Here is a 12,889-nt window from a genome sequence, read left to right as displayed (position 1 = left end):
ATGCATTGGACTTCCCTGGGGTTCAAATTTCCATTAAATTCAATTGTAAGCAAGGACTTTGGGCATGGATAACTCCCCCCAAAGCCTCACTTTTGCAACCTATAAGATGAAGATCATAGTAGCTGGGTCTTAGGCTTGTTGCATGCTCAGTCTCTGGCTTAGCTGTGTCTGACTCTTTTGCAACCCCATGGACTGTAGCTCACCAGGCTCCTCTGCCGTAGAGTTTTCCAGGCAAGAATAGTGGAGTGAGTTGCCATTTCTTTCTCCAGGGGATATTCCCTATCCAGGGATCCAGGGACATGTCTCCGGCATTGGTAGGGGGATTCTTTACCACTGTGCCCCCTGGGAAGCCTTAGGGATTTTGGAGAATTTAAATAAATTAATCCATGCAAAACCCCATGCAGTATACAGTCCATGGAATTCTCCAGGCCAGAATACTGGCATTAGCCTATCCCTTCTCCAGGGGATCTTCCCAACCCAGGGATTGAACCCAAGTCTCCTGCATTGCAGGCGGATTCTTTACCAGCTGAGCCGCCAGGGAAGCCCCAGAACAATGCCTGGAATGTAGTAAATCCTCTAGAAATGTCAGCAGTAGTGGCAGTTGTAATTATCCTGCCTTCTCTCAAGTTCAGGTGCGTTTGACTTGCCCATGGACATCACTTGCTGTTCTACCATCACTTTAAACCAAACCCACATCTGAGCACGTTAATTTTTTCACAGCAGCTTCCATCACTGCTAACCCGGATCACACTGCGAGCAAGCGCAGTCCCGGTTTCCCAGACTGACTGATCATTGGTCATCTCGCTTCCCCTTTGTCCTTTATATCGGCTTTCCATCCTTCCCAATGACTCGCATTCGCTCATTCTCTCCCATTCCACAGCTTCCACTTTTGCGTGGGGCTTGTCCACCCAGGCGTAAAAATGTGCAGTTACCTCCTGCCTGCCCCAGTCCATCCTCCAAACCAATGAGTACACGACATACCTGCATGCATTACGTGCTTCAACATGACGCTGCCAAGCACTCTCCCTACACCCAGCTGGGCCTCTGAAGGAGCTCCTAAATCTTCTCATTTATTTATTTTTGGCTGCGTGCAGTCTTTGTTGCTGCATGCGGGCTTTCTCTAGTTGCGGCGAGTGGGGCTACTCTGTAGTGGACCGAGGGCTTCTCATTGTGGTGGCGTCTCTTGTTTCGGGGCACAGGCTCTGGGGCACTCGGGCTTCAGTAGTTTCGGCGCACGGGCTCAGCTGCCTTACACACGTGGGACTTCCAAGACCAGGGATCGAGCCCATGTCCCCTGCATTGACAGGCGGATTCTTAACCACTGGACACCCAGGGAAATCCCAAGGGCTTGTAAATCTTTAAAAGAGGTCTCTACCAGCCAACTGCCGTCTGCCATAATTAAGTGGGACTTTCCGTGGTTTCTTCTTCAGTCTTTGCCTCTTGGTTTTGGCTTGGGTATCTGTTTCAGATAATTGGCTTCATCCTTTTTTACCTCCCCAGTCTGGTATTGGAGTTGAAGTCTGGGAGTTCTTTAAAAGCGACAACCACACCCTCACCCATCCTTGCCTCTTGAGCCATTCCACCCTCCCTGTCACTGGTTCAACAGTAATCTCCCTTTTATCATGTCAACCTCTTGCTCTGTGTCAGATAAGGGTCCCTAAACGAACTCAGCATCACATTATTTTTCCTTCATTTATTCTTTTAGGCAGACCTCTATCTTTGTAGGTTTCATGATGTCATAGAATGAAAGACACATGTATAATTAAGCCACAGCTAATAACATGAAGGGGAAAATTCAGGGGACCCATAATGAGAGATTGGAGCACTTAAATCAAATAAATGACTGCATTTGGGCAGTGAACTTCACTATAGCCAAGGCAAAGAGAGACACACAAGGAAGGGCATAATTAACATAATTTACTAAGGGTAATCATACCAGATTGCTAGGGAAACAAATTCCTTTCCTACCTTCAAACAGGAGGATGATATCATCTCACAGACCAGCTCCAGGAGAATTTCTGCAGTGATGGGAATGTCCTTCCATCTCTGCATGGTCCAAGATGGTAGCCACTAGCCACAGGCAATTACTGACCACTTGAAATATGGCCAAGGAACTGAATTTTTCATTTGACTTAATTAAATTTGGAGAGCTACCTGTGGCTAATGGTACCATAATTAGAGTGTAATCACAGACTTATATGTAAATAATATTATAAAATATCTTTAATGGAATATTATAAAATTGTCAAGACCTTCCTGCAACCCTGTATTTGTTTGCTAGGGCTTCCATAAGAAAATATTGCAGACTTGGAGGTGGTATTAAATAACAGAAATGTATTTTCTCAAATCCTGGAGGCTGGAAGTCCAAGATCACAGTGTAGGTGGGGTTGGATGCATTCTGGGCCTCTTTCCTGGGCTTGCAGATAGCCATCTTTTCATGAGACCATGTCCTCACTTAGTCTTTATGCAAACATCCCCCATGTCTCTCTTCAACCTAATCTTTCTTCTTATAAGGATACCAGCTGGGTTGTATTAGGGTTACTCAAAGGCCTTATTTTAATTATCTCTTTAAAGGCCTGTCTCTAAATACAGTCCCATTCTGTGGTACTGGGATTTGCAGCTTTAACATGTGAATATCAGGGAGTACACAATTCAGCTCATAACAGTTTCCTCTGTGTGCTATTAAATAGCAGTCAGGTAAAGGCATTTGTGATCGGAAGCCATAGCTGTATACTCCAGGCGTCTATCCTTCTAGTGCCATACTTGGGGCCAAGGTGTGCTTCTAAGGAATTGAGAGATGAAATGACGTCATATTCCTTAGGCCACAGTCTCTAAATAACAATCTTCTCACCCAGAATGTCAACTCATTCTCCTTTAAAGTGAAGTCTCTCAGTTGTGTCCAACTCTTTGCAACCCCCTGGACTGTAGCCTACCAGGCTCCTCCATCCGTGGGATTTTCCAGGCAAGAATACTGGAGTGGGTTGCCATTTCTTTCTCCAGATCTTCCCGACCCAAGGATTGAATCCGGATCTCCCCCATTGTAGGCGGACGCTTTACCATCTGAGCCTGGCAGCAAAGGCAAGGCCAGTTCAAACCCGAGATTTGAACTCCATTGAGCAGATCGGCCTTATTTCTTCTCGTCCTTTGTTCCCGTTCCTCGGCTTTGTTCAGACTTCTCTACCCCAGGTACCCCATACTCATTCCCACTTCTCTGATTTTCTTCACACTGTCCCTCCTGATGGAAATACTTTGCTTTTATTAACCCCAACATCATCTTAAGAATCTATATTCCGCTAATCTTAACCAAGACCTAACTCATTCTCAAAACCATCTCTGAGCATTCATTCTTCCTTAACACCACTCTCCTCTGTTTTCAAATTCCAGTCACACTTGAAACTGACATCCCAAAATTGAAAATGCAGTTCTTCTGTTTCATAGGTCTTAGGGATTGTCTCAGGAATGAAATCATAAATGTAAGGGTCAGGGAACAAGTGACCTATCCCTTCTGTAGATGTGACATCTTAATACAGTATGAGCACATAGTAGGTGCCCAATAATGTCTCTGCTGCTTGATTGACAGATGTATTTTTCTCTCCCTTTCCCATCTCTGAACTGTTTTTCCAGTTTTATGTACAGCTGCACATTTAGTATCTGGAGCCAAAGCTGTGTATAACATTTACAATAAAGTTGAAGATAGATGGCTAAAAAGGAACCCTAATCATCTCTGATATTATCAAATCCTCTAGTTTGAGTTCTCAGAGAGCCCAAGAAAATTTTCTTTTAATCTCTATGGGCTTCCTGTCCCATAGATGAAGTTATAGAGCTGGCCTGAGAAGTAATTTTGTGAACTCATTTACCAAAGGGGATGGGGGAGACTCACTGTAGTCATCCTTCAGAGGTTTGCAAGTAATAAGCATGCTCTGTTCTCTTCAAGCCCAGAAGAGCTGTGTGGGCTTGATAAATAGCCAAGCTTGGCCCAAGTGCAGCTTCTAAAATGCTGTCTGTAAATACTGCTGAAGAGAACCATCAAAAAGTTGGTGGGTGTTGCTGATGAGTGACTGTGGGTGCTTTTGTTAGCAAACAGGGCAGCAGCCGTCTCTCTCCACTCTGTGAATGACTAGCCTGCTACAGGGACTATAATTCCTCCAATATGACGTCTTTGATTTTCTTTAATCAAATCAAATTCACTAGTTATTTTTGGCTATGCTGGGTCTTCACTGTTGCACGGGCTTTTCTCTAATTGTGGTACTCAGGCTTCTCATTGCAGTGGCTTGTCTTGTTGTGGAGCAGACTCTAGGGCACACGGGCTTCAGTGCTTGCAGCTCCTGGACTCTAGAGCACAGGCTCAATAGTTGTGGTGCAAGGGCTTATTTGCACCAAGGCCTAGGATGAGATGGCTGGATGGCATCACTGACTCGATGGACGTGAGTCTGGGTGAACTCCGGGAGTTGGTGAGGGACAGGGAGGCCTGGCGTGCTGTGATTCATGGGGTCCCAAAGAGTCAGATACAACTGAGCGACTGATCTGATCTGATGTGATATGGAATCTTTGAGCAGGGTTCGAACCTGAATCTCCTGCATTGACAGGTGAATTCTTTACCACTGAGCCACCAGGGAAGCCTCAATACAGCTTCATATAAAGTGGTGGTTCTCAACTAGGGAAGGTTCTGCCTTCTCCCTGTCCCTCCTGGGGAACATTTGGCAATGGCTGGAAACAGTGTTTCTTGTCATAGCTGGCAGTGGGGCCGGGGAGCTATAGGTTTAGTGGGAGCAAAACCACCCCCAGAGGGGTGAGAATTGGCTCCTGGAGGATTTTTTTTTAAAAGTCTTACACTTTTAATATGTGTAAAGCAGAAATATACATACAGGACATAGATAGATGATAGGTGGGTAGGTAGGTAGATGGTGTATCTGTGGGACTAAAGTTTCACAGAGGAGGTTAATTAAGAAAAAAGTATTAAAAAAAAAAAACTCCATAGGGGACAATAACTTTAAAAGGTTGAAAAGACTGCTTTGTAGAAACTTCTCCCCACTCTCCTCCACTTATTTGCCAACATATACCCTAATTTATTCCTTCCAGAACTTACTGCAGTTGGAGAATACCCTACTTACTTTTGTTCACTTGGGTTTTTCTTTTTTTGGGGGGGGGCTGTTATTTTTTAAATTATGAAAGTGTGATAACACATTTACAGGAGACTTGGAAAATATGGAGCAAGGTTACATTTAGTTCCACTATACATTACAATTATTTTTTAAGTAGATAAATTAATATTTTTAGTTGGTGTTTCAATATCAAACTCTCAAAAATTAATAGAATGAATATATAGAAAAGTAGAAGGACGTAGTAGACCTGAAAAGCACTATGAACCAATTCAACATAATTCAGATTTATACAATTTTCACACAACGGTAGGATACAGATTCTATTCAAGTTCCCATAGACTATAAACTAGGAGACACTGGAACATATCCAGGGACATAAAACAAGGTGCAAACATGTCATGTCTAAAAGCGTTACTTGAGTTTTTCTGCCCCACCCCTCTGAAAGTAAGCTTGAAACAGGGACCTTGGCCAACTGCTTGCCACTGTGACCCCCAACAATGCATAGTGTTGGGCATGCAATTGTTATTCAGTTCACATTTGGTGATTCAAGAACATTGTAAGCAAGGAATGATTTCCAATACCAGACCAAGGACCCACTGGATCAACCAGACCCCTCTTCAATTGTAAGCCTCACTTCAAGGCTACCAGATTTGTTGGATCCCTTCTGGAAACTAAGCTGAAGTCCCCTTCTTTGCTCCACAGTCAAGTTAATCTCTTATACCTGGTCTCCACTAGCCCAAGTTTACCCTTCTCCCCGACCTCTGAGACCAGCCATTCTACAGTCTAGCCCTTTTCTCTTCCAATGAGAGACCACAGTGAATACCACACAGATGTCTGACCCATTAAATTAAAACATTTTCAAGAAAAATATAACCGTAGGCTAACCATCTTGGAAATTACACAGCAGAGGAAACGTATGATTATCTGATTTGACTTGGCAATCAATGGAATTACAGTGAACACGGGCAGAAGAAAAAAGACTGGAAGGAAGTAAACCAAAATATTAACAGTGTTACCCATCTCTGGAATGTGGATTTTCGGTTTATTTTTTCCTATGTTTTTGGATAATTTAGGAGTTTCTTTTAATAAGCACACATTTCTTTTACCATAAAAGAGAAGGGGTTTTGGTGGCTGGGTTTTTAAAGCACCATTTATGATACTGCTGTGTCAAGGAGGCATATATAGGCTTGATCCACGGATCCAGGACTGGCCCTATTTGATTACATGGTGATTCCCACAAAAATATTTTGGGTGGGAGGGATTTCTGTGCTCAGGAAAGCCATTGGATTTTGGCCAACCTAGTCCTTTAGGCAAACAGCACCAAGTTTCATGCCAGGATGATGGCTACTATTTGTCCCAAAGAATATTTTATATTTGTTAGATTTTTCATAAATGTCCCTGATTCCCCAAAATACAAGACATTCATTCATGCTATATGCAAAAACCAACCAAACAAACAAAAGAACACAAGCCCACATCTTTCACAGTATTTTCCAAGGGCTTCTTGGCTGCCTGAAGCCAAGCTCGTGACATCCGGACCAAGGAAGATTTCTTAATGAAATGTCTCTTGAAGCCCAGACCACATTTCTACATTTCTTCCTCACGGGTGGCTCCCATGACTGACTTCCCAAATATCCAAAACCACTCCTGTCCTGAAGAATTTTCTAGATACTCCCTCCTCCTAGCCCATCTCCCCGGAACCACTGCAGCCGTTCACACTTCAGTATTTGAGGAGTTCTTGTTTTGTGTGATCAAGGAATGCTTTCAAATACCAGAACTTCGGCAGATCGGTTAATGAAAAGACTCAAACACTAGATCTAGCAATTCGTGAATAATTACAGTGCCCAGGGTGAAGCTAACGACATCTGGAAGGGGATCCAAGCACCCGGCTTGGCACACAAATTATTTCAGCTCTGAGTCATTGTCTGCTCTGACCTCGGTCTCATATACCCGCAAGTGAGGATGTAATTGATGTTGCAACAATGTACACGCTCTCTTGGAGTCCAGGCGAATCGTACATACCCATCAAAGTTCAGTGACCTACTGGGAAAGGTCCATGGCACAAGAGGCATATTGACACACGTGGTTTAAGAACCACTATGAAACTTGAAGTATATCTTACATTCATAGCACTCCACACTCTAGGACAATGACATTTAGGATCCTCATTTAAAACAAACAAGCCTGGGGGCGGGGGTAAGAATCCCTTAATAAAAGATTGGATCTGGCTACCCAAATCTGCCAGAATTAAAAGGAAGAGACTATCTGCTGGGGGAAACATCATCCTTACCTCCTCCAGGGCCCATAGAGAGTCCACCACGGGCTTGATCTTCTTCTGGTTGTAGAGTGCAATGAGCTTGTCCACCACTCCCCGAATGAGGCCAGCACGGCCCTGTTTGAAGAGCAGGTTTAGAAGGGAAAACCCAGCGATGACTTTGTTCTCTTCATATAGCTTGATGGGGTTCACCTTCTCGACTTGCCACCACTGGAAAGAGAGAAGGTGTGGGTGACAAGGAGTCAGTGCTGGGCAGGCTGGGGGGATTCCAGTCGGCCAGGAGGTACCTCTGGCTGGTGGATTTTTGTAAGTGCCTCCTACGCAGGGCACTGCCATGAGTGCACAGCGATGCTTCGAAGATGCTCAGGATCTAGGTCGGGGAGAGCCCTTTACTAAGACAGCTCCTAGGCCACATGTGACCAGACTGCTGAGTCACACAGTTGGAATCGTGATCTGGAGCTAGATCCTGCATGACAATCTGCTCCCAGTTACTCTCCAGGCTTCATTTTTCTCAGTGACGGACCATGGCAGGATACGGCCTCTGAGGTTTCCTGGAAGAATTTAGCCTAAAGCACTTGGCTTAATGGATGGTGGTGGTGGTGGTGATGGGCTGGTGAAGGGAGCAGGATGGCAGAGAAGTCCAAGCGAGGTGGGGGTGCGGTGGGGTGCCTGTGAAAGCAGCTTTCCTTGCTGGGTACAGCAGCAAGGCTGGGGAGGGGGGAGGGGGCTTGGAAAACACCAGATCAAGAAGAAAAGAGAAGCATAGCAGAGGAAGAAGGAACAGCATGATGGAGTGATGAAGCCAGAGTGTTGGGACTAAATTGGTGGTCCTCAGCTAAGGGCAGTTTTACCCTCCCACCTCCCAAAGGACATTTGGTAAATGTTTGGGAATTTTTTTTGTTGTGATAACTCAAGGCGGGGAATGAACTAGCATCTACTGGGAAGAAGCCAGTGTGTGTGTGTGCTCACTCAGGTCCAACTCTTTACTACCCCTTGAACTATAGCCCGCCAGCCTCCTCTGTCCATGGAATTTTCTAGGCAAGAATGCTGGAGTGGGTTACTGGAGTATTTCCTACTCCTGGGATCTTCCCAACCCAGGGATAAAACCCATGTCTTGCATCTCCTGCATTGGCAGGTGGATTCTTTGCCACTGCACCACCTGGGAATTGGAAAAAGCCAGGGATGTTGCTAAAATCCTGCAATACACAGGGCAGGTCCTTGAGACAAAATTATCCATCCACAAATGTCACTAGCACTAAGGTCCTAAGTGGGAAAGCCGCACCTGACAAGTATGGCTGCCTTATTTCCTGTCTCCCGTCTTCCACTTTAGACATGAAAAATAAGTGAGTGAAAGTGAAAGTTACTCAGTCGTGTCTGACTCTTTGCAAACCCATGAACTATACAGTCCATGGAATTCTCCAGGCCAGAATACTGGAGTGGGTAGCCTTTCCCTTCTCCAGGGGGTCTTCCCAACCCAGGGGTTGAACCCAGGTCTCCCGCATTGCAGGCAGATTCTTTAGCAGCTGAGCCACCAGGAAAGCCCAAGAATACTGGAGTGGGTAGCCTATCCCTTCTCCAGCAGATCTTCCCGTCACAGGGATCTAACTAGGGTCTCTTGCATTGCACGTGGATTCTTTACCAGCTGAGCTATCAGGGAAGCCATAAGTAGGAAAAATAAATAGATAACCCATTAACAAACCACAGAAATATTTATCCAATTGCTTTTCTCTGTCTTGATTATGTCCCCTTTGGTTCTTGTTAGACTTTAGAAATTTGAAGTTCCAGCTTCCGGAGGACTCTTAAGAGATTAAAATGGTTACTAACTAGTTTAATACAGAAGGCAAAGAGCCATGTGATGGACACTTAGGAACATTTATGATATTAACATTTATGTTATGGTTTGTTTCCTTTACATCCTGCCTCCTTCCAGGATTGAGGAAGCTCAAAAAAGTAAAATACTTTTAAAAGCGGGGACATGAGATGGTTGGAAAATAAGTCTAAGAAAGACAGGTTGTCAACAGGGGTAAGGTTCATGCCCAACATTTTCACCAAAACCCAGTCCCCAGGGGCCGCAGGGCCGGCTCTAGAAGAGACATGTATTTGGCCTGGGCTGCTTGCCACAGACACGGAGGCAGAGAAATGATTAATAACTTGATTCATAGTGTATACATAGTGCTTCCAGCAGCGTTTGTGAAATGGAAGCTCACTGAGCCTATAGTTGCTGCCCAGTCGTGGTTAAGTGAGTTCCAGAGTCCAGCGCCTGGTTCTGAGTCCCAGTCTGTCACTCACGAGGCATGCAACTGTAAGCAAGTCGCTGAACCTGTGTTCAGTGTCCCCACCATACCTCACAGGGGGAATAAGTGTGTTAATACATACAAACGACTTAGCTCAGCATCTGGCACGTAGTATGTGGTCTATAATCTTTTTCTCATCAGAAGTTGGAGAGATATTCTGGCTTGAGTGAGTAAGAGTTTTGGATCTGGAGTCAGACTGCTCTTGAAATGTTGATTTCAATTGTTATTATCATTACCCTTATGATCTAAAAACAGATGGCATGTGAACACACACTCTGTAAGAGTTTTAAGTGGGAACATCAGTAGGATAGCTGTGTGAGAAATTCCTGTATGAGTCCAACTATGTCTTCGATTTCTAAGCTTTTCTCCAATGTACAGAAGAAAATGCCTTTCTAGAACCTTCCAGAACAAAGCCAACATTCCACTGCCTCAGCATGCCCTACCTTCAATTTGCTTCTAACCGACCAACTAATATTGAACCCGGCCTCTGAAAGGGAACGAACTTGATTCTTGACCTCCAGCTATAAAGCCTTCTGGTAATCAGAAGCCTTGTTCTGGGCAGGAGAATCTTACCCTCCATCCTGGCTGTCTTTATAAGCGCCTTCATCAAACCTGGGCACACTGCAATTATTTCATTAACACTGTGTGTTGTGATTGTGCATGTAGGGGAGAAAGGGAAAACACTTCTTACAACTGTATGTAATTTCAGAGCAATTTGGTTCCCCACAGCAGGCCGTCAGCATCACATTAATTACAGCCACAGCAATGAAACAGCTGCCAAGGACACAAAGCCTGTCTTCAGGGGACATGATCCAGACAGCATCCCTCATTAAGCTCCATTCTTGCTCCCCTGTTTATCCCACGGCTGCGTAATCCTTGACTTGAACTTTGAAGTTCAAACGCAAGCAGAGGCCCTTTCATTCCACTCTCAGGGCAGGAAGTATTGATCATTCCACAATCAGGGGGCGTTTGGGGATAAAGCCTTTGGCAATCAGAGTTGGCACTTTGAGGGCATCTGGATACCTCCACAGTGTCATGCTGAGAGTAAATTCTAAACCCCTTGCCCCGGCTTTGTCTGACTGCCCTATTCATAATGCCTCCACCCCATCCTGCTCTTTTCTGTTGCAACACCCTATCTTCATCCCTTTCAGAGATGTTATGCCAAGCATCTTATTAATATGTGTTACTTATTTCAGCTTGTCTCCTTCCCTCCCAAGGACATCAAGTGCACCAGCCTAATTCACTGCGGTGCCTGGTGCTTGGCACAGCACCACAAACAGTAGATGCTCAGAAGATGCTCACAAAGCGAGTGAGTCCATCAGCATCTCACTGGCTGCTGGGGAGAGTAGAGGAGAGAGGACGAAGGCAGGCTCTGATGAGACGCTGCCACTCCTTGTTGTGGGAGTGGAGGTAAAAATGCAGGTTCAATTCCAAATTAGTTTAATTCTAGCAACTGTAGCTCTAGGTGGGAATGCAGACCTGAGTAGGTTCGTGATGCAGTGAATGTACCAGGAACATGGCTTCTCAATTGCAGACACAGTAACCACTGTATTCAGAACATGAGCATCTACGCTAGTGGTTCACACACTTGCCCCTATCACAATACTGCCCCAGGAGCTTGCGAAAATTTGAGGCCCCATTGTATCTCCCAGCCAGTAGAATAAGGATACGGAGAAATGTCAGGCAGCCCTGGAGACCCGGTTAGAAAGTAGCCAAACTGAAAGGCTGGTCTCTCCATGGACCAAACAAACTTCACTAATGCTAGGTTTATTCTTGACCAATGATTAAGAACACCAACAATCTCTGTTGAAATTAAAAAAAAAAAAAAGCTTTCTGGAGTTTCTCTGACTCTCTCACCTCTTTGCTTCATTTGAACAAAAGCGCCCCAAGTCACAGTCCTGACCATGTGTAATGAGCAGGGTGGGAACACAGGCTGTCTTGCAAATGAATGATGCAGATGAAAGACAAACAAGAGTTAGCCTATCAGGTCCATGTCCTTAGAAGAGCTTACAGCATGCCAAGCACCACACCGCCCCCGTACATTAGACGTGCATGGATACTTACCGATTTTGCAAAGCTGAAGAAGCTCTTGGTCTCTCCAGTCACCATGTTGGATGAACCTGCAAAGGGAAGACTCCTAAGTCAAGCTCATGAAAATCAATCTCTTGGTTCACATGGAAGAATGGCAGTTGTTTGGCCCCAAACTGTCAAGAGCTTGAAAATAAATTTAATTCAGCCTTGGAAAAGTGAGGGAAAAGGAGGGGGTGGGTGGTGTCAAGCCGACAATTTTAACTAAGATCTAATTTAACTAACTGGATCAAAGAGGAAGTAACATTTCTCAAGGCGACCGTTTCATCACTTGGGAAAATTGGTCACGTGGCAAAAATGTGATTTAAGCCAACATTCTAATAAAGTGATGGGCTGCCAAAACGTCTTGTTGGTTCCATTCTTGGAGACTGAGAAATGAACTCATTTGTGAGCTTCCTTTATGGTTTTAATTTGACTCCTTGGTGAGTGAGAGGCTTGGGGAGATGACATTGACTGGGCATTTAAGTGGTGGGGAGAGGCAGGGCTGGGCTAGAATTTAGATGGATGGAAAAATAGGGTACAGAGCAACAGGTGAGGGTGAAAACAGGTTCAGAAGCCAAGGAAATGGTGTGACTCATGTTACCTCCAAAGAGGTCTGGGCAGAAAGGAGAAAACCATTTGAGACCAAAAGTGTAGGTAACCGAGCTTTGCTAGTGAGAACAAGTGATATTCAGAGGGAAGACAGGAAGCTGAGTCAGGGAAGCTTCCCTGAGATGCTCGTGCGGAAAGAAAAGACCTCCTCCTGGGTTCTGGGTTGGGTGGAAGGTGAGAGATACTATACAATATTGGTGCCTTTTCAACAACTCCTCTGTTTTGTCCCCACAGATTTGGGACTAAGATCTTCTCAGAGAACCGGTAAATGAAAAAAACAATGTCTGTCTTAAACTCACTTCTTTGGCATTGGTGAACTTGCTTCTCCTTTTATGGCGTGGCTTTTATGGGATACAAACATCACAGCACTAGGCTTTGATTACTTAGTAGCCAAGTGATTGATATAATGAATTAGATACTTGTGATATGATCGAGTTGTATTACACCAGAGTGACATCGGGAAACTAAGGCAAAAAAACAGAACTAGTACATGAGCAAGGATGGATAAAGTGTTCATCTGCATTTGACTCACATGTCGG

General features: G+C 44.7%; 1 protein-coding gene across 1 annotated transcript in view; it reads right to left on the bottom strand.

The window, feature by feature from the left end:
* The window catches only part of VAT1L (vesicle amine transport 1 like), a 165,615-nt gene that overhangs the window by 68,446 nt on the left and 84,280 nt on the right, over nucleotides 1–12,889 (bottom strand). The window contains exons 6-7 of the mRNA XM_006074050.3: nucleotides 11,736–11,791; nucleotides 7,393–7,587 (exon numbers count right to left, since the gene is read on the bottom strand). Of these exons, the coding sequence (XP_006074112.1) occupies nucleotides 7,393–7,587; nucleotides 11,736–11,791 (251 nt within the window). The remainder of the gene's footprint in view (nucleotides 1–7,392; nucleotides 7,588–11,735; nucleotides 11,792–12,889) is intronic.

This window comes from Bubalus bubalis, chromosome 18, assembly GCF_019923935.1.
Source record: "Bubalus bubalis isolate 160015118507 breed Murrah chromosome 18, NDDB_SH_1, whole genome shotgun sequence".
NCBI classification, from domain to species: domain Eukaryota; kingdom Metazoa; phylum Chordata; class Mammalia; order Artiodactyla; family Bovidae; genus Bubalus; species Bubalus bubalis.
This window is presented reverse-complemented; position numbering and strand designations above follow the sequence as displayed.